The 27,446-nt window shown below is 41.1% G+C and overlaps 1 protein-coding gene across 3 annotated transcripts in view; it reads left to right on the top strand.

The window, feature by feature from the left end:
* The window catches only part of LOC123025555 (schwannomin-interacting protein 1), a 106,922-nt gene extending 83,560 nt beyond the window's left edge, over positions 1-23,362 (top strand). For 2 of the 3 annotated variants that reach the window (XM_044434374.1, XM_044434375.1), the window contains 5 exons: positions 12,264-12,381; positions 13,519-13,716; positions 15,040-15,163; positions 16,102-16,195; positions 22,606-23,362. In XM_044434374.1, coding sequence (XP_044290309.1) covers positions 12,264-12,381; positions 13,519-13,716; positions 15,040-15,163; positions 16,102-16,195; positions 22,606-22,657 — 586 coding nt within the window. In that variant the 3' untranslated portion in view covers positions 22,658-23,362. Of the gene's footprint in view, positions 1-12,263; positions 12,382-13,518; positions 13,717-15,039; positions 15,164-16,101; positions 16,196-17,942; positions 17,994-22,605 lie in introns of all 3 variants that reach the window. The other variant, XM_044434373.1, reaches the window with a different exon arrangement.
* The last annotated feature ends 4,084 nt before the right edge of the window (positions 23,363-27,446 follow it).

Genomic DNA, 27,446 nt, shown 5'->3' with positions numbered 1-27,446 from the left:
CTGGGCTCCTTGCAGGAAAGGCAAGGTAGAAATGTAACACAGAAGCACACAGAAATACAGAGAAACTGCATTACATTCATATGCTGCCTTCTTTCCTCTTGCAAGGAACCTAGGCAGCTTCCATAGATTACTCTGGTTTTATCCTCACAACAACACTGTGATTTGAATTAGGCTGAAAGTCTGTGATTGTCCCAAAGTCACCCTGCATGGCTGAGTAAGGACTAGAACCAGTTCTAAGGAAACTAGACTAATGGGACTAGAATTTAACTGACCCCAGCCCCCCCTAATCAATTGGGGACTAGGTTATGGTGGTTCAGACATAATTCCAAATGACCATGCAAAGAATCCATAGGGACTTTCCATCATGTGGACTCATGCCCCGCAATTCTTCACCTAAATTCATTTACAAGAGCACAGGAGAATAAAATCTCCAGGTGATTTGAGCTGTTTCTCCTTTTCATCATCAGCAGATGAGGTTGTAGATGAGCAAAACTAATATCTGACTTTGGCAATGGACTGGATGAGGGCTAAGAAACTGAAGCTCAGTTCAGGCAAGACTGTTGGTGGGTGGTTCCTCTGACTGAATGGAAGCTGTTCATGCTTTTATGGATGTCATTTGGGGTAATCCTTGCTCCGTCTTTCCATCGTTGTCACTTGAGGTTCAGCTGGCCTCCGTGGCTTGGAGTGCTGTCTACAAGCTTTGGATGGTGGCACAGCTACTGCCCTCTTAGGACAGGGCTCGCCTGCCTGCCTGCCTGCCTGCCTGCCTGCCTGCCTGCCTTTCATAATTTCTGCCCTGGTAATCTATAAATTATATGACTTCAATGAACTCTGTATCAGGCTCCCCTTGAAGATTGTTCAGAAGGTGCAGCTGGTGCAGAATGCAGCAGCCAGACTGGTAACTGGAATGGCTAGTTCCAAGCACATGGAACCAGTTATGCCTGCTTATATTGGCTCCCTGTATACTTCCTGGCCCAATTCAAGGTGTTTGTTTTAACTTATAAAGCCTTAAATGGGTTGGGGTCATAATACAGTGGTACCTTGGCTCACAAACTTAATCCACTCCAGGACTCTGGTCGTAACCCAAATTTGTCGTGAGCCAAGTAAAATTTCCCCATGAGGTTCAGTGTAAATAAAGTTAATCCATTCTGTAACCATTTTTTTTAAATGAGAAAAATGTGAAGCAAAGTGACAAAGAACAACAAAGATCGCAGCCATCTCCCCACCCCCCCCCACCCCGAGCAGGAGCGCAGCCATCTCTCCGCCCCCCCAGCACGACCGTGATCGCACCCATCATCCCAGCACACTGCAGGCGCGATCGCGGGCACACTGGGGGGGGGGGGGGAGACGGCCATGATGGGGGGGTGGCCACAATCGTGCTGGTTGGTGTAGGGGAGATGGCCGAGATTGCACCCATCTTTCCTGCAGGAGCGCACCCGTGATCACGCACATCTTCCCTGCACGAACGCAGCTGTGATCGTGGTCCTCTCCCCACTCGGGAGCGGGGGGAGGTGGCTGCGATCTTGGTTGCCACCCAATGTGGAGTTCTCCGCCCATGTCAAAATTTTCACGAAATTTTTGTTCGCGACCCGATTGGTCATGAACCAAGGCGTTCTTGAGCCAAGGTAGCACTGCACCTGTCAGAACGCCTCTCCCAAGCAGAATATGCTTGTCACTATGTTTGGCCTCTGGGGCCTTCCTCTGAATGCCAGCTCTGAAGGAAACTTGGGAATGTGGCACAAGGTGGAGGGCTTTCTCTGTGATGGCCCCCACTCCAAATTCCCCACTGAGGTCTGCTTGGTACCAACTGTGTCAACTTCCCAGTGCCAGGTTAAGGCAGCCCTTGATGCTGAGGCTTTTAAAGGTTTACTTGGCTTGAGGGGATTAACCATCCCAAGTGTTTTTCATTCTTCAGCATATAATTTAGATGCTTTCTTTAGTGTATGTTTTCTTTTTTTCTTTAGTGTTTCTTTGATGATGTGGTATTTTAATGTATTTTATTTTCTTGTTTTTATGGATTGTTGTGAATGCCCAGACAGCATCAGCTATGGGGCAGTATCAAGATGATGATGATGATCATCATCATCATCATCACCATCATCATCATCAAAGATTTATAACTCCTAGTGATTTAACAGTGACAAAACCCTTGGTCCCTCCTAAATGACACTACTGAATTTAAAAAAAAACTTGAGAATAGGAATGGATTTTTTGTGAGCTTTGCTTTTGATACTGAAAACAAAGTTCTGAACTGAGCACATGCTCTTTGTCCCTCAATTCTATGCATGACTTCCCAGTTCCCTGTTTTACACCCAGCCTGTTTGCTTCTAGTGAAAGGTAAAATAGATCTTAACATGCCTGAAGGCTGCCCGCTTCTGAACTGAAGACTAACAATCCAGAATCATGAGAACGAATTAACTCTATTTCTTCCTTCCTCCACAAAATAAGACCACTCTAGGGTTCTCCATGGTTCACCCCACAATAACACTATGATGTTTAACAGCCTGCAAGCAGGTAGCCAGGGTCAGCCAGGCATGTCTTTACCACCTGATTCTTGCCCCTGATTCCAGCCAGGTGACAATTGCTTTGGTCTGTAATCCTGGGAACAGCCCTGTCTATCTGAAATACCTGCCTTTAAATACCAGAGCAGATCTGTGTGTGAGATGAGAGACCGGGGAAAGAAGCTCCCACAGTGCTGCAGTGGCATCTAAAGGCGACCATGATATTGCAACAGGCATCGCCTTGGAGCATCTGCCATTTTTAGTGTCAAAGACTGAGAGTCATTTTTCTTAAAAGCTACGTAGGAGACCAAATAACTGTTGGGCACCCATTCTCCAAAAGAAGCTCATTCATTTCCAGACCTACAGCTTGATTTTCAACTTGCTTTAGGGATGCCTATTCCCCTGTCAGAGAGCCTCCAGGTGTGCTGGATTACTGCTCACGTTATCCTTGGTGAGCACATAAACAGATCTAATCCACAAAATCACCTATGATGTGTGTGTATACCCACAATCAAACACATCTGTGGGGCACCACACTGGAGAAAGCTGCTGCAGAACTTCTTCATACAGTGCATAGACAGACTATGGAATTCAGCTCTACAAGATGTACTAAGAGTTGGCTTTAAAGGGGGGTTGGACAGATTCATGGAGGAGAAGCCTGGCAGTGGCTGCATGTCCTGAGGGGTTCTCCAGTACCAAAGGCTTATGTGCACTGATTGTTGGGAAGTTTATGGGCGGGCGGCTGCTGTTGCATTCATGGCATGTTTGTGGGTTTCCCATGGGCAGTTCATGGCAGTTCATGGGCCACTGTGTGAACTGACTTCTGGACTAGATGGAATCCAGGTCTGATCTTCCTCTGTTCTTATTTTCTTAATGCATGTAGTGGAATTGTTAGTTTGGGAAATTTTCACTTGCTATAATTTTCCTATTTGGTTGCTTAATGTACTTATTAGTGAGGAAAACAAAAGGCAAAAGCGTGACGTGCTTTTGCCTGATTTGGGACAGAACAGCCATCTTTTAGCAAGTGTGGTGACATTGCTATTCTTAAGGGGGATTTTTATGCCATTATCTATTGATGATTTTTCTGCCTTTGTTGAGCTGCTGCTGGAATGTTAGTATTTTTGCTTGTTTTAATATTGTTTGCGGGGGTTTTATGGTGTGTGCAAGCTACTCTGGGCCACATGAGTAAAAGATGTGGGATCCCGTGATATGAATAAATGAACAGCAAGCTGAAGAATATCTGAAGTAAGACAAAAGGGGGTTGCTGTCTGCTTGCCTTGGCATAAGAGCAGTTCAGGATCAGCATCAACTGTACACCTGATCAGGCACTGGCCAAGGGCTAGCATCCCAGCAGCCTCCCCCTCGCAAGAGCCCCCTGGACTTCTCCTTCTCTTCATTATCTCAGTTGCCTTGTCTACCTGCCTTTCACTCTAGGTCAGACAACAGATATTGTAAAAAGGAGACACAAACAAGTGATTGCAACAGCCAAAAAGAAAATGAGCAACAACAGCTGATGGCACTGCTAGGAGAAGGTAGACTTGCAGGAATGAGCCCTTTGAGGGCCCTCCAGAAAGAACCTGGATTCGGCACTGCAGCAGTTCATGTGTAATCTGGCAATCGCTTGTTTTTAAAAGAGCCTTTCTGTAAATGAGTTATCATCGAGGGTGTTTTAGTGTCAGGGATTCTGGATCTTGAAACGGGAACCTCACACTTGAGAGCTAAACTGGATATGAAGGCTAAAAACTGGATGCTACAATGCTGGGTTGAGAATTGCAGTTTAAAAGGGCATTGTGATTGTTGTACCTGAGTCCTTCCTCTCTCCACAGATAACATCTCCATCTTCTAAAAGAAAAACAATCCTTTTATTCCTTCATTTTTTTCCCAACCTATCCCATGGTTTTTGTCCCCAGTCCGCAGTTTGTTCACTTCCTTTGTTCTTTGTCTGTTACTGGCATGTATGGAGGAAAGGGTTGGGTTGTTTGTTTGTTTTACCATTCTTGCACACTTACTATGTACCCTGGGAATGCATGCAATGAGCAACCTACAATTCTGGGTGTTCATGTAATGACAACATTTAACCAATCCATAGTTCACAACCTAATAACAAAAATGGGTTCCATCTATAGCAGGGGTCTCAAACTCAACTTACCTGGGGGCCGCTGGAAGTAGAGTCTGGGCCGCATCAAGTATTCCACCACCGCGGTGCTGGTGGGCCGCTCATCCCGCGGCCGGCCCGAATGCTGCCGGCGCTTTGAAGGCTGCAGGGCCCCTCCCCCGTGCCCCGCCCGTCCCGGCAATTGGCTCACGGGCCGCGAGTTTGAGACCCCTGATCTATAGTTAACCCATAATTCCAGGTTCACATGCATCAACAATCCAGAACTAAACAAACTTATTTATTATATGTGAATATAATAATACGGTTATTCATTATATGAGAATCAGGTCAATACATAAAAATATTATACAGTACAAGAAAATATAAATTGCAGCATCTAGAGTATAATATCTAAAAGAACAAATAAAGTGAGTGAACAATAAAGTTGAAGTGAGTGTATGCATGTTTTTGTTGTTGCTTGCTTTTCATTGTTGCGTTTTTATCATTACTCCTTAAGCTACACTGTCTATATACAAGGGAAAAACTATGTTGGGCCCATTTTTCTTTCTTAAACAGGAACAAAGCGGGGCAGGAAAACAAATCAAACAGCTTTGTAGCATGAAAGCCCCTCTTGTCAATCCAGTCCTTTGGCTTCTTGTAAGATTTTGGGCTACGTATGTATCCCAGCTGCTGAAAGATTTGTCTGTGTTTGTATTTTAATGGTAACCACTTTTTAATATAGGTGTAATAAATCAGTATAGGAGTGCTCAGTCCTGATGGAAATTTATTCTAATGTAAATATAGAAACCTCAGGCATCTTTGCATACATTACTGAAATAATACTGCCCGCAGTAGACTCACCAAAATATACATTTTCATGCTTTTCATCAAAAAGGGATTTTGTTGCCTCTATTTATATAAGCAAACATGATTTCTTTACTTTCTGCATCCCCTTTAGAGGCCCAGCACTTCAAAATGTGTGTTGTCCCTTGCTAAGCAAATGAGAAGCAGACAATACAGATCCTGGGTGTGGGCTGCTGTTGCACTCATGGCATGCTTGTGGGTTTCCCATGGGTAGTTCATTGGCCACTGTGTGAACTGAATGCTGGACTGTATGGAACCCAGGCCTGACCCAGCACAGCTCTTGCTCTGTTCTTACTGTCTCACACTATAAGGATGGACCACTTGATTTGCTCTCATCAACCAGATCCCACCTGCTTCTGCTCAAACAAGGAAGGTTTACTTCATGCTTCTTTGCTTAGCTCATAATCTCCTTTCTCTTGTGCACATACATGTTATAGCAAGCATGGTAGGTTTATTTAAGTGCTTCCCTTCTATCTTTGCCCAGCCAGGTTTTCATCATGCAAGTCAAGTCAGCTGGTTCATCCATAATCACATGCATGCACTGCCTTGGCATTGAGCAGCTGTGTTTTCAGACACCTGTCAGGAACTGTTGGTATTACCTGACCAGTTAGCTGAGCCTGTAAACAGAGATGCATGTCGGAAGCTGAAGGGAACCTGTCTGTACTAAAATATATCAGACCTGACTACCTGATCTTAAGATATGTAACCTGACCCTCATAGGTGTGGCTACTTGGAAACACACCCTAGCATGTTCCATAAGGCTTACGAGGACTCGTACTTCTTGCTCGGTGCACAGTCTCATAATGCAGCCCCCCTGAGTTTGATTCAACTTAGTTTCAGGTAAGCATGTATAGGATTGCAGCCTTATTTAAAACTACTTGTTCTCTGAGTACAGTTTTGACCCTTTAGCTACATGACTTTAGCTGTGTGCATTCAGAAGGGAGATTATGGCTCATTCACAGAAGCAAAGAATTAACCTATTTCCCATTGCAAACAATGCTATGATGTAAAAGGAACTGTGTATGGTATCACACCCTTCCCTGGGGTAGCTATACTTTATGCTGTAGGCATAAAATCTAGCAAAGTGTTGTGCAACAGAAAAAGACATGGTATAAAAATGTAACTGTGCACTTATTCATTAAATAATGCATATTAATAATGCATCCAAAGAACCATTAAAGCAAATGGAAAATAATATTTTACTGTCCATTTTCACTGAAGGGAAATACTTGATTAAATCTCTTGAGTTGTGGAGAAGGGACAGTATGAATAGGGGCTTATGTTTATTGGTTACACATGTCTTGTCTGTCTGGTGATACGTTTCATTTACTCTCATATTTCCAGTCCTTAATAAAATGAATTAGGAATTATTTTCCTGTAAATCTTGGTTTCCCCATGGCTATGCCAGTTTTATGTAGGAAAAACATCAGCTTCTATATTGCCTACAATGTCTCTTTGGCTATAAATTAGAGTTAGTAGTTTTACAGCTTGACAGTACACTGTTTGGGAATTTTGTAAAGGTTATAGTATAAACTGAGATTATCAGAACTATAATACCACCACACTCGTATGAAACCCCTATATGGAAGAATTATTTTGAACTGGAGAAACCTGCTAAATGTATCACTGAAATCACCATTTTCAAAAGTAATCATTCTGCCTTACAGAGATGTTAAAAGTACTGTAGCAGGCCCTGTCTGTATTTGCAAATGCCTGCACAATTAGTGGATTTTAAATTTAATCCTTTAATGTGTGGGTGGTTGCCATTACAACACACTCCTTTTTTATGACTGCTGGAAGCCAGGATTTTGCAGTGCTCTACAAGCTGCCTTGTGGCTGAGGTCTGAGGTTTTTTTGATTCAGAGAAATTATTATGTGTATGTGTCATTAAAGTGTTGTCTGATGATGAAACAAGTTCAGAAGCACTGCTTTTCAGGCTTGGATCATCTTCTGCTAGTACAGAATATAGCATTTAACAGAATAACAGATAGATAACCAACTGTGTCCTGAAACAGGAAATGGCCCTGATATAATGAGTTGATCTCAGGGAGGCTTCTTACAGCCTCTGTCTCCAATCGGCTGTGTAGGAATAATACAGAGTGACTTACCTTACAAAGCTGATGCACTGGTGACTGAAACAATTGTCACATATGAATATAATGATAAGCATAATTGCTGAGAATGAATTTGCTGACAGTTCCAGTGGACTTTCTTCCAAATGGTAAGAGAAGAAGCATGCAGCCAAATAAACTTAAGTTTTATTTAATTACTTAACAACCCTGTTTTAGAAACTGAAAGCTCGTTAAAATACAGAGTTATGATGTTGAAATCATTTAAAATCATTTTTAAATGAATCAACTAAAGAGGAGCAGATTTTTAAAAAATTATTTTAAAGATAAGCATTTCTAACTGCAGATGACAAGCACAACCTTAAAGAGCTGCTCTCTCTTCACACACTACAGAAATGCCTCTTACAAGATAGTAACTACCCCTGCTCCCCACACTAAACTCCTCCAGCCAAGAGCCAACGGCTGTCAGGTCTTTGCTCGTCCCAGCTGCCCAGTGCACATCACTCATTCCGCACCATTAATGGCAGTGCACAAACAGTGACAGGGGCTTCTTCAGGGTCACAAGGAGGGAGGAGGGATAGAATCATAGAATAGTAGAGTTGGAAGGGGCCAAGAAGGCTGTTGGGTCCAACCCCCTGCTGTTGCAGGACATCATGTTACACCATCCCACTCAGGTGGCTGTCCAGCTTCTTTTTGAATGTCCCTAGTATGGGAGAGCCCACTATCTCTCTAGGCAACAGGTTCCTCTGTCATGTTGCTCTGACAGTGAGGGAGGTTTTCCTGATGTCCAGCCTGAATCTGGGTTGTTGCAACTTGAATTGATTATTCCATGTCCTGCACTCTGGCATTAGCAAGAAGAGATCTTGATGCTTAGCCACCTCCTCTCCTGGCGACCAGATGGGCATCTCTGCTTTCGTACTGCCACTCCTAATGTAGAAGCAGCATGGCTGATCAGTGGTGGGGAGAGGGGAGGCCTCCGCAGCAGCGGGAGGATTTTAGCCGTGACAGGGAGCATGGGGATGCATGGCCTGCATTCAGGGGCCGCCAGTTGTGCACTCCTGCTTTTAATCTGTATAGCGCATGGATGCCCTTCCCAGTGCTCTGCAAGCGCAACTCCCTGTGTTAGAAAGAAAAGGCACAGCACCCAGGCTGATGGAGGTCTGTAGCTGTTTGACATTATTCTGAATGTCATTCTCTTTCCTTCAGAAATAGCATTGCTTCAATCACTTTTGACATGGAGGTTTCTGTAGTGTCCAAACGTGAGCTAGGTCAGTGCCCTATGTACATGGATAAAGTGGATGTATTTGCTTGCTCCCAGAGGATGCAGCCAATGTAGTGAAGGGAGAGCGGAAGGCTCTCGGTAAAACTCTCAGATGGTAAGGAAGGCCATGTGTTAACACTCACCTGCAGGTAATTGCAAAACACTTTGCAGAGAGGGCATGTGACCAGACCTGTTGCATGTGTTCTATATAAAGCCTCTTGATTGTCACACTTTGAGGGATCTTGAGAGGATTTGCATGAAGAGGAGAAGGTGAACCATTGAGCAAGTACCAAAATGCTGTCATCCAAGGAAGGGGGCGTGCTTCCTGGAAGCTGCTAGGCACGCGTCTTCCTTATTTGCCAACATCATTGCGGTTTTCTAAAGCAGTACCTGTTAAACTAGTTGGCACGTTTATCTAGAATTTACAGGTTTTCTGAATTAGGTTGACAGATTGTTAAATGGCTTCAGCTTGCTTCTCCGTTATTTTTAATTAATTGAGAGGTCATACTTTGTCACTAATGTATGGAAAGAAGGTTTTATTTTAAACTGTATTAGCAGCATTTAGTACAAAAAGATTACTCTATCTTTGTACTCTACTACAAGATTACCATAAAGAAAGCCCTTTTGACATTGTTGGCAGGCCTTCTGCACAACACCAAAGTTAGTCAAGTGATTAGAAAATTGTTGTTTTCAGAGGCATAGGGACAGGACCAGCTAGTCCAGTTCCTTCTAAAAGATGCAATCAGAGCCAAGCTTTGTGTTCCCTTTCTTTTATGAGCAACTGTAAATCAAAAGGTAAAAGCAAATTGGATATACACGTTTTAAAAGCAATTGTGTATTTATTACTCAAGCATGTAAACTGTTTTCAGGGTAAGATTCTCCATGATTTGCTTGCATAGTTTCCCCATTCATTTTCTCAGAATGATAGCACTATTTTAAAATTCCAGGTTTAGCACAAGTTCAGCTCAGTAATGTCTTTGCAAAAATAATCCTGTAAATTATCTGTCTGTCTGCACCAGGAGATCTCAACATAGTAATGAACCTACATATGAAACCATTAGCCCTCCTCTTTTTTCAGCTTCCCCAACTGTAATTGAAATGAGGCACAAACCGCTTGTCTTGTAGAGCTCATTTATAGTCTTACGAGTTCAGGGGTAGGCAGAGAACAGAACAAATAGGGGAATGGGCTACTTGAATTCATAAAGTAAAGGTGTAACTGCATGTTACACAGGACTTGGGACTTTCTCCTAGGGTGTTGACTTACACATCCCCTTCTAAATAATAGACATGGATTTGCAAACCATTTGCATATATTAATTTGTATACATAGGTGACAATTTAGAAATACTTGCTGCAATATAAATAGAAATGCAGTACATCTCACCACAGCAGGATGGTCTGTGCCCAGCTGTTCTGGCTAGTGCCCAGGTACCAATGGTTGATGAGTACCTTGAATGTCCCTACTCGGCATTCTTATGGTTCATTGTTTGTTTGTTTAATTGATTTTTATGCTGCCCAGTAGCCAAGGCTCTCTGGGTGGTTGAAAAACATAAAAATTAGACAAAAGGTCATAGTTCCAGCTTTGTTCCCTGTGGCAATTTCCCACATTTTTAAGGTTGCCCCTCCTCATTTTATTTGCAGTAGGAAAGCTGCTTCTTAGCATCAACACTGTCCTAAAAGCCCTCTGAAAACTTCAAGGTAGAATCTTGATGTTGGAAGTGTATCACAAAACTGCAGCTTCAGAGAAAATATTTTCATTTAAAAGAATGAAGATATAAGCATGTAATTCCTCAAGGGTGAGTTTCTATCTGAATCAAGGGGCAATGTTTGTTCTGGACTGTATCTCTTCAGGCTGTGCGGAAAAGCGGTTGTATCTTTGAATGTTGTCCTACCTTAAAAAAAATACTCAAGCACCTGCCTGCACATCACAAAATAACATGGTTTGGCTGTGGCAAAAACAGCCCTATTAGCTTTGTAAGTACCGGGAAAGGTGGGGGCAGGTACTAAAAAACAAAGAACAGCCACAGGTTACACTATTATAGTCTAGAAAAAGGCTTTCCACTTGATTCTAGTAAATGTATAAACTGGTGCTATGCCTTGAAGGCTCAACATTTCCTGTGATTTGGACATGGTTTTTGCATTGTCTCCAAACTTTTATGACTTCAAGAGGTTCAGGTTGTGATTTATATTCAAAGACGGTAACTTGGAAATATCCCAATTCGCAACATTTCACACCTGATAAATGCTGATGTTTGCTGAATAATGGGATAGTTGCAGTACGGGTAGATATTTGGATAATTCGTGTCGGTACAGTTTTCAGTTGTTCCATAAATAAGCCAAACTGCTTTCTTTCCCGGTGCTAATATCCAGTATCCATTGATACTTGATCCCATGGCATTCCCATAGCAGCCTGCACTTGGTTCTTTGGCACATGAAAGGACTATCCATAAAGTATGTCACACATCGGTGTTGCAGCAAAATGTTGACCCAAAGGAGATGGAGCATTGGATAAAGTGCAATGGATAATGTGACCACAGCAGTGATGGGATTTTAAGAGGCTTTAAAATGTGTTACATGCTGTGCTAACATACTGTATGGCAGCCTTCCCCAACCTGGTGGCCTTCAGTGGCATTTGGACTGCAACTCCCATAATTCCCATCCAGCAGGACCATTGACTGGGAATTCTGGGTGTTGCAGTTGAAATGGGAAGGCCACCAGGTTGGGTACATGTAATAAATTAAGGCTAGAGCTGAATTCCATTTTGGATACACTTTCAGGGTGCATGAACTGGAAGACCACTGGTTCCCTTAGCCCTGCCTAAGTCAAACTGATAAAAAAATTAAGTTGATTGGCTACTCTTGAGCGAGTGTGTTGCACTGGATAGTGGAAGCGTGATGGCATAAACTTTCCTAGGTGGAGGAGGTATGCCTTAAACAGAGGGCTAGACTAGATGTGAATGGATTTTATTAAATCTGATCTGTCTGTGTTTCTCAGATTCTTAGGCTCATTGACACAGTGAGGTAGAGATGTACAATGTGCATTAGTGCTGATTTGCATGTGAGCTGATGTGCATTAGCTCAAGTTCACATGTGTGCAGATTCCCCTTCCAAAAGCTAAAAAGTAGTCCACGCTATCTGCACAACTGAAAAAGCCAATCTGTTGTGGAATCGGCCGGTCAGATTCCTAAAAATGCAAGCTCATTTGAATCAGTTGCTCTCCAGTATTCCTGGGGTAGTTCCACAGTGGTTCATAGTAATTAATACATCTTGTATCATTGCAGAAAATGTACTGGTGCATTTTTAGATCTTGACATTGTAGTTTTATTTTCTTGTTTTAAAGTTGTGAAAGTTTTCATATTAAGTTTAATTACTTTATGGTGTTAATGTTTTTTCTGACCCACCCAGGAAGTGACAGCTATGGGGTAATATAGAAATGTAACAATGAAACAATATTTTCTCTCTTTTATTCTTAAGGTTACAAAGTGGGATGAATTTGCAAATTTGTTTTGTAAATGACAGTGGCAGTGACAAAGATAGCGATGCTGATGACAGCAAGACCGAAACCAGTCTGGATACACCTTTATCCCCCATGGTGAGTCTTAGTAGCAATAAGTACTATATAAGTTTGAGAACAGTGAATCAGCCAAATTTCACACTGAGGATATCATAGTTTTCAAAATTATTGCACTATATCTGTTAAATAATTAAGGTTATTTATAAATAGGTTACTTGTGTGTTTAGCCTAAAATGAAAACTGTAGGCTTCTATTACAATTAGAGGTTATACCCATGCCCAGGACTGGCTCTGTCACACTATGTAACCCAGCTTCTGCACAAGTCAGTCCTAAAAGCATTTTAAAATATCATGGGGAAGTAATTGCTTATATCATTTACCAGGTAATTAGAAGTGGGTATAGCTCTTCTTCATGATCTCTGTGCATCACACATATGGGAAGTGGATGCCTTCCCAGTCTTCTTGGTGCACCAGGAAGGCTTTGACCATGGCAGGCCACCATCAAACACATCCTGCACTACTTCCAGAACAGCCTTAGCTCCGCCCAAGCTCTGTGCAGGCACAGAGTCCATATCTGTGAATGCACAGATGACCAGTCAAAGAACAACAGTTACAGGTAAGCAACCTGCCTTTCTCAGGCTAAATGAAGATTTGAAGAACTTGCCTTGAATGGTGTCTCAAAGAATCCATCTAGCCCCGTATAACTCGTCATACTTGTAGTAGTTCTTTTCCATTCCTGGACCCTTTTATCCAGAAATGCCAAACATTTAACCCAAAGAACAAAATAGAGCACTTAACTCTCCAGGGTTAACTCTCACTTAACTCTCCAACAATGGTGGTTTGGTTTGCTTCCTATTAAGCCAACAAAGGTTCATTAACTGGTTCCGTGCATCTGAAAAATACTTGTAAAAAAAGAAAACCCTAGAAAGCATCTCATCACAAGCAGAGACTCTCAGGATGCATGAAAAGGATTTCACCACCACCATCAAGGACTTGGAATTAAAAAAATCATTTTCCAGCAACCTGAGATGTATGTCTCTTTGTTTGAACCAATCAGTTCATTTCCAGGTCACATGGATGAATATAAATGTCATTCATACTATGGTAGTGATAATGTTAACAGTTTTAATTGGTTGACTAATTAACTAGTTGCTGAATAAAACAGGTCTGTTCAGTTTGTAATGCTGATACATGTGCATGTTGTCTCCCTTCCTAGAGCAAGCAGAGTTCTTCCTATTCTGACAGAGACACTACTGAAGAAGAATCCGAGTCTCTTGATGACATGGATTTTCTCACAAGGCAGAAGAAACTTCAAGCTGAAGCCAAAATGGCCTTGGCAATGGCAAAACCAATGGCCAAAATGCAAGTAGAAGTAGAAAAGCAAAACAGGAAAAAATCACCAGTAGCTGATCTTGTACGTATTTCACAAACAGTTAGTACCTACTAGTTGTTTCCACTTTTAGGGTCACCCAATTCTTCATAAGCCATTCATTTGTTTTTGTAGGTTTAGAAAAACGTGTAGCTCCATAATCCATTGAAATACATTTCAAAAGTACTTAAATTATATTGCATATATTAGAGTTGAATCATGCAGAAAAAATTAATGTCATGCCATTAAATGCGTTTACATTACTGTTCAGCAAAATCAGGTTTTCCCAGCCAGTAGAGTTACAGCAACTAGGAATATAGCTTCTGTATGGTTTTACATTGTCTATGAATCTGTTGAACAGTCTTAAATTAATTACTAGAGAGCCCCATTCCCATTGGTACCCAAATAGCCTGAAACCCTAATGGATGCCTTTTGACCACCATCTCAGTTTATGACAGTATCCTAAACTGCCACTGCACTCTTGCTTATTCTGGCATTATCACTGCTAGTAAAATGAGGAGTTAGTCCTTAGTAAAGGAGCTCCACAAATAAGCAGATACACTCATTTCCAGATTAGGGCAGGTCAAATGACTCCTCCCTACTAGGTAGGAGCTTGTTCTGGGAATGAGTGATACCACTGACTTCCAATTGCTTTAAAAACAACTAGCTCCCTCTTTCCCTAGCAGTGGGACTCTCTGGTCAGCTGGCAGCATAGGATACTTCTCTGTAGTGCTTGATCTTTATTCACACCACCTGTGTTATCCCAGCATTTCTGAAATGTATGCCTTCTAAATCTGTGCACTTTTTCTAATGTTATTAGATCCACTAGGCCCTAGACAAAAGTGGAGGTATTGTTATATAAGACAGAACAAGCAATGACATTAAAATCACTAGACCTCTCTGTAAAAGGGTACATCCTTAGGAAACATAGCCGGTCCCTACAAAGCCTTCCACCTTTTCTGCAATATATCAGTCAGCACAGAGTTTGAGTTATTATTTTCCTTTGGAAGTGTTCAGAGCATTAAGATTACCCCAACTTTGGTTTGGGGTGGTGCGTTCTGGGAAGAGCTGCCCCATGTGGCTGCTGCGTATGTAGATCAGGCAAAGCTCAGGAGACTTTGGAGAGTTTTCCTTAACCCTTGTATACTATGACTGACTTGCAAGACCATTTATATATGATGTGTAGTATGTAGAATTGGGATATTATATATGTACAGTGCCTAGCTTCAGAACACTTAATATAAAGAAGGTTATTATCAGTGTTATTGCTATTAGAGCGTAAGAAAACATGCTAAGGAAGTGAATTTTAGTAACATGTGTAATGCTGGCAAAGACACTAGCCTAAAGTGTTTTCAATGTTATGTCTAGCTGCCGCATATGCCTCATATAAGTGAATGCTTGATGAAAAGAAGCTTAAAACCCACAGACCTGAGAGATATGACAATTGGGCAGCTACAAGTGATAGTCAATGATCTACATTCACAGATAGAAAGTAAGTGGAAAATAGCAGTGATACTACAGTTTACTCTTACCATTGTTCATGGCACCTCAACTTAGCTGGAAAACACCTGTTCCGATTCATGTAAGAACTGATATCAAGACTGATACATGTTGGATGCATCAGTATACATGATTCAGTACTGATAGGATTGTTTGACCTCTAAGATTGGGTTCTGCTATCCCATAGCAAGACTTTAGTCAGAGAATTTTGGGCTTCTTATTCCAAAAGGATACATTTTCTGATTCAGTACTAGCTTCTAACTTAACTTTCTTCTAATATTTTCCACCTTCATTATGAAAAAGGAGAGTTACTTTTCTGAAATGCCTTTGGAACTTCAGTTGCTAGACCAGAAGCAGCCATTATTTTGTAATGCCCACTAAAGTTAGGAATCTGCAGATTTTGTTAAATGCGTTCTGTCTTTCATTTTGTTGGGCGTCTTTTCTTCTGTCATCTGCTCACTGTGGAATTGCATGGTTTTGGGGAAGGGGGATATACGAGGAATTAGTTCCTGTTTGCTAATGCACATTTGTGCAAATCCCCCACTCCAAAAAGGTGTTAAAGTGATACATGCAATCCACACAACTTGGAAATAAATTCAAGTCAGATTCAAAGAAATCCCAAGTCATTTGATTCAGCTGTAGATCTTTCCAGCATCCCTAACTGGACAAGAAGGAAGTTATTTCCATGCCTTTCACTTTTCTGCCGTCCTTGAAACAGTAGTAAAACAAACACCACCTACCAGTCATTGATCTTAATCCATTACTTCATAGCCTTCCTGGTTTACCTGCAAGCCAAAAATAAGTGAGAGCCCATCTATTCCTTTGAACGAGCCACTGAAGTTTTGTACCATAATGACTAATAAATTCCACGAATTAGTCACAGGGAAAATAAGTGAAATTAAACTCTCGCTTTCTCCTTTCTGCTGTCAGGCTTGAATGAAGAATTGGTGCAGCTGCTGCTTATTCGAGACGAATTGCACACAGAACAGGATGCTATGCTGGTAGACATTGAAGACTTGACCAGGTTGGTATCATTTTCTGATAGGTTATACCGACCAAACTTATTTCCAGATTTTTTTGTATATCATTCAAACCCCACCCCCCCAAAAGGCCCTCTGAATTTTTTGGTGTTAGAACCTCTTTAACCAGCATCAGTTTTCTGATCAATAGTAGTTTGGATCATATCCAGAGCACAATACAAAAATACCTTTATTAGCTCTGACCAAAAGGCCCAAGCCTTGTTTAAATAATGTAGGGTGCTTTTTAGTCCCTCTTTATGGGTAGAACCTTCCCATGATCCTCCATTTTGAGTCCTTCATAATTCTTGATCAGACTGGTGTTGAACTCGGTTGAAGTAGGGACATGACTTGGAGGAGTTATGCATAAATTGGATTGGTCTCAGAAGTTGTCAGACATATTGCACGTTATATTCAGAGCTTTTGGAGCAAACAAGCAATACCATCCCTTCATTTTTTGGAATATAAAAAGCTAGTGGATACTCGGTTTTGCCTCCTTCCCTAATTAAAGATTTGACTATTAAATGTGTACCTGGTTGGACAATATGATTCTATCCTAATTCCTGTGGTGACTGCTGTATCTTTATCTCTGGTTTTTACTGCTAGTTTTCCAGCTGCTTAAATACTTCTTTGCTGCATTTGTTTAGTGTGGGCGCGGAGTTTTTTAAAATCAGAAAATTAACTGCAAAATGTAGAACATTTCTTTGTGATCTCCACTCTCCTGTCCAATGATTAATAAAGCTTCTTGGGTCATTGCATCCATTTATTCTCTGACATTCAGTGCTTGAGATTCCCTCTAGCTACTTGTTGTCAAATGGTTTTTGATTCTTTTGTGAAGTGATAGTTACTAGGAAATATAAAATTGGTGAATTCTGTTTATGGAGGCAAAGAGAGTGGTCCTAAGGAGCAGGTACAAAAACTTTTTCTTGGGATCTGCCTTCATGATTCCTAATTCTTTTGCTTAGAATTCAAGCCTTTCTCTGATTTCACTTCCAATCACTTCTCCCTTGGTAATTTAGCTGCCATTGTATTTGCCTAACTTTTCCTTCCTTTCCTAAGTTACTTTTTCTTAAAGACCAGCTCTTTTTCTCATGCCTTATCTATCTGGATAGGCAACATGTCCACTGGCTGCTCTGTCTGAAAAATTGCCATCAATTATTCAGTCTAGTTTAGAAATGGAGACCATGGCTGGCAATAGAAAAAGGCCTTCAGGTCCTTGACCTGTAGGAGCCAAAAATCAATCATGATAACTTCAAACACAATTTCATGACCTGGGGAGAGTCAAAGAGTAATGTATAGATCGTTGCTTATACATTGACTGCTGATTGCTCCAGAAAAGCCTAAGCAGAAAAGACTAATAGCAGTGCCAGTGTCTAATGACTGTATATGTTTCTTGTCCACAAATGATTCCTTTCTCCTGTCACATCAGAGGATAGAATCAGATAGAAAAAAAATAGATGGGGCAAGGACATGTCACAGTCTGTGTCCTCCATAATGAAAGCAGGGGTGCAGTCTTTTGGATGAAATTCCTTGCCCCTGCTTTAATCCATAACATCTTATCAATAATCCGAATAAACAACTCAATATTAGTTTTACTAGCACTCTTGCAAGACATTTTTCCAAAGTGCTCCTCTTCCTGTGGTAGTTTTTAACCTCAAGGGGGAAGAAATGTGTTCATCATCTGCAGAGAAAGATGAAGCTTAAATGAACCAAAGCAAACCAACTACTATTTTTTCTGTAATATTTCTTTTACAGTGCGGCCCCCTATCAATACCATGGTAATTTAGCACCATTGCTGCAGACAAGGTAAACTACTGTTAAATGTCAACTTATCCAGATCTCTTTAATCCAGACCCTTCCTCATGCAGTATACACCTAATGTTTTACCCCTCTATTTATCCTCTCTCACCCTTTGTCTTAGATTACATTTCCTTCCTCAAATTGTCTGATTAGGGGAGGTTCTGTGATAACTCAGAAGCAAGAAATGCTAAATCACTTCTCTTACAGCTTCCAGTTGTAGGATGTCCTCCAGCTCTTCCACTACACTGGCACATTTGCAATTCTAGAAAATGAATTCCAGGGCTTTGCAAGAATTGTCCTACCATGCAAAGCGTATTTTCAGTGCTCCTTATGATGGCTTGAGTCATAATTTATTGCAGTACCATACAGAAGAGGGTAATTGATGGAGCCAATATTTGGGTGGAGTGCTTTGAAGGCTTCTGAATATTAAATATGGGTAATATCCCCTCTCTCCTCCTTTCTACCCACACCCCACTGCTTTGAAACTCAGAATATCCAAAGGGATGATTGACTTTCACAAAGTGAAAGGAATCATTCACAAATATCTCAAAGGGGACTTGAGAAAAAATTGTTTCATGCTGCAAGAAAAAAAAGATTGTAAAGATCTTCTATATGCTAAATTCTCACAAATCTATAATTTCTTCTGCATTGAAAGTTAGGATTGTTATGTTTCCACTGTGGGTTCTGTAATACATGAAACAGCCACATGCATTTATTATGTGTTGTGCTCAGTGTTATTCTGACATGTCCCATTAATTTGACTGGATTCTCTTTAAGTAGCACTAACTTTGAACACAATCCTTTATCTCATATTCACCATGAAAACAAGTTGCAGGAAACCAGACCTGATCTCAGCTCATGGTATAAATAAAGTGGAGACTTAAGCATATAGCTGTCTCCTGCTCCCTGCACCAAACACAGTAAACACAAATTGCATTCACTAATTGATAGCGCAAGCAACTCTTAATGTTTCAGGAGAGACTCTGGCAAACCAGTGCCTTCCAAGTGTTTTGTACTGTGATCCTCAGAATTCCTGATGTTTAGACGTAGCGGCTGGGGTGCTAGAAGGGGAATTTCGCAAAACCAGAGGGCAACAGACTATCTGGCAAGTCTAGACTGCCACATTTAGATTAGTTTGAATTTATATGGAGAGGAGGGACTGCAGGTGGCGCACTGGTTTAAACCGCTGTGCTGCTGGGCTGGTAGATCGAAAGGTCGCTGGTTTGAATCTGCACAACGGGGTGAGTTCCTGTTGCTCCATCCCAGCTCCTGCCAACCTTGCAGTTCGAAAGCATGCAAATGCAAGTAGATAAAAAGGTACCACTTTGGTGGGAAGGTAACAGCGTTCCGTGCACTTCGGTGTTTAGTCATGCCGGCCACATGACCACGGAGACTGTCTGTGGACAAATGCTGGCTCCCTCGGCTAGGAAACGGAGATGAACACCACCCCCTAGAGTCAGGCATGACTGGACTTAATGTCAAGGGGAAACCTTTACCTTTACCTTATATGGAGAGGAAGAGAAAATTTGGTCCTGTAGAGTAAAATAAAATGAGTAAAATCTTCTTCAGTAGGAGAAGCTTGTATGCCACCTGTTGGCAATATTGAGAAATGCATGTTTAACTTGACCTAGTGGGATTTACATATGCAAACATCTGAGGAACAAACTAGGTGGGACACTAAACACATAATTAAGAAGACTGTCAATGTTTTTATCAATAGCAGGCAGGGGGGCAGCATGTGGGGCAGGAAGATTAAACCCATTCCTTTCTTGCTGCAGTCCTGCTGAAGATACATTCCTGCTAGGTCCGGGGGTGGGGGGGTCCTGTTCATGTTAGGAGCGTGCAAAAGCCAAAAGGTTCTCTTTCTGTTCATTAAAAAAATCTGGAGGGGTTCCCTAATGACTTGTGCAGCATCACAGGTAGCTGATCCTGAATTTGTGTCAGTGACCAGGGAAAAAGTTTATCCATGTGGCAAGTTTGTATTGTACTAACAGCAACTGTGCACCAAATGTGGCTTTTGCTAGACTGTCACTCGCAAATCAAAATCCTTCCTTCTGCAGGATGTGGACTGAGGGAGAGAGCATGGGGTGAGAAAAGATGGGTGAGATTTACATAGCCACAATCAGGAACCCAAAATTCAGTCTAAAAGTATTTATTTAATCCATGCACATTTATTTATTTATTTATTTAAAACATTTCTATGCCACCCCCATCGCAACAAAGCCTCGGGGCGGCTCACAAAAAATACACAAAATCATACATAAACAATAACAATATAAGAATTTTAAAAGAAAAAAACATTTAACCCCCCCGCCCTGGTGCATTCTTGGCTAATTTTAAAATCCTAATAAATACAATAATTTAGTAATTAAAATAAGTTTTAAATAAAAAGGTCTTAGCCTGGTGCCGAAAAACATACAACGACAGCGCCAGGTGGACCTCTCTGGGGAGCGCATTCCATAGATGGGGCGCCACCACAGAGAAGGCCCTCCTCCGGGTACTCACCCTCCTAATATCATTCACAGAGGGTTCCCGGAGAAGGGCATCTGTTGCTGATCTCAAGGGGCGGGAGGGCATATATGACATATCAGCATATTAAAAATAGCTACTAGAGCAGAAAAGTAAAATGAGCATCAATTGAGTTCTATAAAATAAATAGAATATATAATGTAACTAATCATAACAGGATTGACTGAAAACAATATACATGCCTAACATAAAATCAGTGACTAACTTTATTATTTATTTCTCAATAACTGTGACTGCGTAGCAGCCATTAATTAATTGTAGTTTCACCTTAAAAGCTGCAGCAAATATTTGTTAGCTTATTTATGCCAACTAACAGATATGAAAAATAAAATCCACCTGCTGCAAAATAAGTCACCGGCCCTAATGCTGTTATAAAAACTTTACTCCAGTAAAGCACATTCACTCTTTCAAGGTGTCCTGGCTGACAAGGTCACAATCTCAGTTCAAGTGGAATTTTCTTTATTGCTGATGGAACAACATTAAAATGAAGTGATATAGAAGCCTTCCTGTATTTAAATATACATAAAATGACAATCCATGCTACAACAAGCCATGGTTAATTAAACCATCGACACTGCATGTGAACAAGGTCAGTTTGACTAGGTTCACATGTCACAACACAGCCTATGAAAGGGCAACATAGAAATGGTATTGTAGCTGTTTAAGAAATGTATATGTGGTTCATATCACAGCAAATTCAGTCACTCAGTCAATCAGTCAATCAATTATCCATACTTTTGTGAACCTGCTCTGGTTCTTGAGCCAGCTTTTTAGAGAACATAGGGAAGGGCATGTTTGTGTGCCTTTGTGTGTGTGTGTGTGTGTGTGTGTGTAATTATGTGTTTTTTCTTTCTGTCTGGCATTATTCCTGTCCTCAATAATCTACTGAAAAGCTTTCATTGGTGTCTACCAAAGATCTGTTTGTAGAGGAGAAACAGTCGGTGTGTTAACAGCTCCATAGTTATGCATTCACATGCTTTTGCACAAATCTTTTGAAGACAAAAGTGGGGAATAAATGTCCTTATAATGCTGTCAAATGTGTACATTGCCTGTTACCTCTCCAGTAGCGAACAGCCTGTAGGAACTAGACACCACCATGGCCAAAATGTCAGCTAGTAAGTACCAATTTAAGGCAATGCTTGTTTTAGCCCAAAGACTGCCCAGGTGAAGCCTCACTAAACCTAGTGGGAAATAGTCTGATGTTTTTAACATTTCCTTCAATGGTCTTTAGTTTCAGACACCAGATTGGTGATGAGTCAAACACAGTGTGAAAAGCACAGAATTGGGACACTCTACGGGATGCTGCTGTGGTGTCCCATCCTCACCACTTTTTCATCCTCATGGCATCTGTGTGAGGTAGATTAAGGTACAGATGGTAACTAGTTCAAAGTCAACCAGTGAGCTTCACAGATGAGTGAGAAGTTGGGCATATATTTCTTCAGCCCTAGTCGGACACACACTATCTGTTATGCAGCTTTTTCCTGTTTTTCTGAAAACATTTTCTCATGTAAAACCCAGCTTGCATCTTCAGTTAATAAATATTTACTCATCTAATCAGATCTGCAACAAAATATCTCACAGAGGCTCAGATTGTTGGTGAATTGTGGAATGGCAGTGATATTTTTGTTTGTTGTTCTTTCAAATCTTGACCTTTTGCTACTAGAAGCAAAGGAACGTAAGTCCATGCTGGGGTCAACCTGTCATATCCTTGGATTGTGTGAAGACAGCAAACTTAACTTCTACAGGAAGGAGGTGAAAATCTCCTCCTTTCCCCTGTATCCTTCAGAAATAAACTTCCTTTTGATATTATTTGATTGTACAGTTGGATTTTTGAAGCAGTTCCGTAAAGTCCACATTGTGTTCGTTTCCATTTAACCTGTTGATTTGTAGCCAAAGTAGTCCATGGATAGGACTGTGTCTGTCATGGCAACCAGAATAACATAGCACTAAACTAACCTCGAAAGTTGCTGTTGTCTCCTTTCTAGATATTATTCTTCCCTACAGCCTTTACATACTGCATTTAAAACAACAGCACAGCACATCGTTCCAGTTCTTCTCTAATGATACCACCTTTTCCGTTTCTCTGCAGACATGCTGAAAGTCAGCAGAAGCACATGGCAGAGAAAATGCCAGCAAAGTAAAGTGAGAAGCCATCTGAGTAAAGAAGGAGTTCGAACTGTTTGCTTCTGTGGTTGTACAAACGCTGATGCTCCGTGGGCGGTGCACAAGAAAATCAGTGTTAGTCATTGATTACAGGGGCAATCTGCCAAGCACCGGGAACCCTGCACGAATCCCCCCCTTGAAATGAATGGTGGATGCACAGCAACAGTGCTTGGTGAATTGCTCCTGGTGCCCGAAGCTTTATGTCCAGTGATTGGCCTAGGCTTTTTTATTTATTTGCTGTTGTTGGGTTTTTTTACTTGTGCCACTAAATATTGGACAGTTCAATAACCTTATCGTAGAACAAAATGTACAGTACTTATAAACATTGCAAACATGAAAGAAGAAGAGAAAGGGTAGTATAACTTTTATTTTTTGTTTATTTTAGACTTAAGTTGAACAGTATTTTACCATTGACTACTTTTTATTGTTTCACCGTAGTTTTAAACAAATGAGACTGTAATTTGACGGTGCTATACAAGTAAAAGAGAAACATACATGCCTGCCTCGTAGTGAAGTTGTAGCTTTCAGTAATATGTATATTTTAATCAGTTTTCAACATTTTGTGAATGTTGACTACCTGACTTTCATTTTTAGATGTGCTATTAACATGCAGTTTGGTTGAAAGAGTTACCTTGAAAGTTTTATGTATAAATATGTAAAATAAAAATTAAAAGTTTCTTTCATATGATATGTCTTTTTGTTGACTAGTAGGACAACATGGTGACTTGCCTGTAATATATTCGTGTGAAGTTTCTACTTTCTCATTGCAAAAAGTGAAAAAGTTTCTCTCATATTTATCTATGCATCTGTATTTCATAAAACGTTTTAACTATCATGTCATTTCCAATTGAGAAAGCAAATAGATAAATGTAAAATCACTGGAGGCAGGCCCGTCAGTTAATTTAACATTAACAAAATTATTCTATGGGCTGAATAATTAAAGTAACACCACTTTGCACTGTATTCAAAACTTGAATTAAACTCTGAACAGCACAGTTGATATGGGAATTGATTACATTTTTTTGCTTTGGCTAAGACTCCACAGACAATTACCATGCATTTTAACAGAAGCTACAGATTCTGTGTACTACCCCCCATCCATTCCATAGTTCAGTTTCTAAGCATGTATCCCATTTTCTCCCATGGAGGAGGCACTTGTGAATGTGAACACCTTCCAAAATGAATTGAGCAGTCCTTGTCAACAAGTGAGCTCCTAGTATTAATTGCATTTAATGCTGGAATCAGAATACTTGAGAAAATCAACTTATCTGTTCACCATATATGATTAGAATGTACGAGAGGCCAAAGGTTTTCTCCTTATGTTCCGGCTGTTTTTTTTTTTTTTTACCTTTGGTTTGAAAATAATCCTTTTGAACAAGTCATATGAAAAATGAGTGGGCAAAAATCTTGGAATAGTGCATCTGTTCTGTATTATTTTGTTGTCGGAGTTGCTGTTTATAATATCTGTAGTTTCTCAAGCTGAGAAACAAGTGTGGTAAATAAAGGCAGTGTGTGTGTGAGATGAAGGCAACGGACTGTGAGCAGCAGGGGCGAAGAGAATATTGCCCATGTACCTGAGTTTCCAGTAAAACAGATGACTTGTTAGCAAGTGTTCTGTGCCTTCCTATGCTGAGATTTGCTCTCCATGCACCACAGAGTAAGATGGGACAATGCTGAGGTGAGAGAACAGGTGACATTGCTACAGGTGAATGGTCACATTTTTTAAAGCTCCCCTGTATTGAAAGCTCCCTCCAGATAAAAAACCTAAACAGTTGACAGAGGGCTAGAAGAGACTCCACTTTCCACTCTGCTGCTGTGCCATTCTGTTTGCAAGAATGGTTTGTTGTTTTATGTTGTGTTATAATGTGGAAGAAGCATTTGAAGGGGTGGGGACAGGTCCACGATGCAACACCCCATCTGTTTTCTAGCATGAGAAGCTCCTGCTCAGAGAACTATATATTAACCAAAAAGAACATGGCTTGATAAGCTTCACATGTTATGAAGTATGGACTTGCTCTGTGTTTTCTTTTTTACTAAGTAATTCTCCCAGAGCAGCTACATTCAATTGCCTTTCCTCTAGCATTTGTTTCCTTCTCCCTGCTACTGAATATTACTATTTCTTCTTTAATCACAAGGGGAGTATGCTGAGAGTTGTAGGACTTTTTTCTTTCCAAACATGTATAGGGTTGTGCCCTGAAGGCTGCATCCAATATTAGTCTAACTTAATTCCCATTAAATTTCTACTTTACGTAGGACTAGCAATATATTCAACCCCAAATTTCCCAGGGACAAGTCACAGTAGCTGAGATGCTGAAGAGAAGACCAACTGGGCAAACGGGATGCTTCAGAGGCAAGCCTGATACTAGTCTTGCTGTCTATGCCCTACCTCTTTTACCAGAGGTGACATGCCTGCACACACCAGTAGCTGAAGAGCTTGGGCAGAGAGAGGTCTTGCCCCAGTCCTGCTTGATGGATCCTGCAGGCCACTGGTTTGCCACCATATGTTCTAGATGGACTTCTGGACTGATCCAGCATGGCTTTTCTTACGTTTTTATGAATTTCCTTTCCCAAGTGTAATGGTATTTACACCAGGTCAGAAGCTTCCACTTGTGCCAGTGGAAGCTTCTTCCTGATGCAAATAACAGGTAGGGAGGCATGGCTTTCATCAGATCCACATCAATGGAAAGTTGAACTGTTCCCCACAACCCTCCTGTTCTGATTATGCTTAAGCACCCCATGATAGTTTCATTGATGTGGCAAAGAAAACGCACCATGAATTTATACAGGTAACATGACATCTGATTTGTCCCTGATTATCAGATGCCACAATCAACAGCACGGTGCCTGCCTAGCTCCAATGAGCTCCGCTTTAGAGTTCCCAGAGTCATCTGGCGCTGTTGCCAATAAAGGTGCCAGGCAGATTGTCCTGTGATACGATGGACGGGGCACTTTCGATGGCTTCCTGTTAGAATGGGTGCCTGTTTTTGAAAATGACCTCTGTGAATGTGCTCGAGGGTGCCTTAACTAAGGAACTATCCAGGGCAGATACCAAAAGTCAGTCTGTTAGTCAAAGTGTTTTACATACTATCAATCTTGTGAAAGGAGTCTATGTGGGGGGGGGGGGGGAGCCCGTTTGAGGAAGCCATGCACAGCTTGCAAAACCCCAGGAAATGCCACAGTGGTAGCTTACTAAATACACAGAAGCAAAAGGATAGCTTTACTGAGCATTCTCCTTCATTTTAATTGTAACTGTTATTGATACTGAAAAGCCTGAATACAGTATTGATATAAAAATGGTTGGGGATAAACCCTTTTTGTATAGATGTGTGTTCTGCATTTTGCTTTTTCACCCAACATAAGCCCTATTGTGGGCACTTGGCCTGCACAAGTGTGGTAAAAGGCTGGTGGGGGGGATTTATTAAAGTACAGTAACTGGCATGTGTTTTTCCTAGCATTCAAGAGACCCCCACCCCCAAAAAAGTGATCCCACAACAAACATGACTATGTTGTCTCATTAATTGACCCTTGCCACTGAGCAAACCTTCGCAGCCAATGAACTGCTTGCCTTGTGCATTATAGTTTAGCTACTGTTACTTTACACCTATTATCCTTTACACCTTCATATGCTCCAAGACTTAACAGGAGCAATAAAGCGAGTTAAAACAATGAGCAAACTTCATTAGTGAATATATGTCTTTGAAGCACAGTGGTGAATAGACCACACCCACTGAAGTAGCTCTGGCAGTCTCCTTGCATCCGGCTCTGTGGTTTTCTGAGAATTTGTGCTAAGTCATTCTGCAGTGATTTATTGTACAACATTAATTGCTTGCTGCAATAGTCATTTAATGGCAGCTGGGGTCCTCTCTGTGCAGCCTTCTGAACTGTATCTGAATTCTTAAGCCTGAACAAATGGTGTTGTTTTAAAAGGCACAGCAAACAGTTCTCTTACGGCTGAGTAGCTGGTTCCAAAATATTTTTCATCACAGACAGAGATGAATCAAAGAAGGGTGTAAGATCAAAAGCTATGCATTCTATCTTGGCTACATGGACTGGACTAGAGATGTTGGCACTGAAGCTGCTTATGCGTAAGTATTCATTCAGGGGGTTGAACCTCCACCTTTTCTCCACAAGATTAAGAGTTCCCACCACCCATTCCTAACTGGAATGTGTTTGAGAAAAAGAGGGCTACTGGAAGGAAAAAGTGTGACAACAAACATGATTTGAAAAGAAAAATAAATTAATGCATGAATAAGGGGAAGTTTATAGAGATAAGAATACACCATCCTTCCCCAACTGGCAACTCCTCTAAATGTGGTATATTGCAAATCCCATAATCCCCACCCATGGCTTAAGTTGGTTAGGGATGCAATCAAAAACTTGGAAGACTCCAGGATTGGAGAAAGCGGGACTGTTTTATTTTCTTTGTTGCCTCCATTCAGAACATTCTATGTATTGTAACAAGTATCTGAAAGAAGATTTAGGCATGAATGACCTGTTTTCCATCTCCATATTTAATAATTAAAAGGAAGCAATATTATGTTACCCATTATTGTGCTTGGCTGCGGTAAGCTTATAGATGTTAGACTCATTGCCAAGGGACTGAATCACTGAGTTGCCCATAATTTGCCAGATAAAAATGTGGCTGCTCAAAGCTAAGGGCAAAAGTAGAGCCAGTTAGAAACGGGGAGAGTGATGTCTAATTTTAACAGTAAAAATGGACATGTTGGCAAAGAGGAAATACCCCACCTGACTCCTACCTCAGAACAG

Source organism: Varanus komodoensis, unplaced genomic scaffold (assembly GCF_004798865.1).
Source record: "Varanus komodoensis strain SLA01 unplaced genomic scaffold, ASM479886v1 scaffold28, whole genome shotgun sequence".
Classification (NCBI taxonomy): Eukaryota; Metazoa; Chordata; class Lepidosauria; order Squamata; family Varanidae; genus Varanus; species Varanus komodoensis.
Note: the sequence above shows the minus strand (reverse complement) of the source record. Positions and strands in the feature narration are given on the sequence as shown.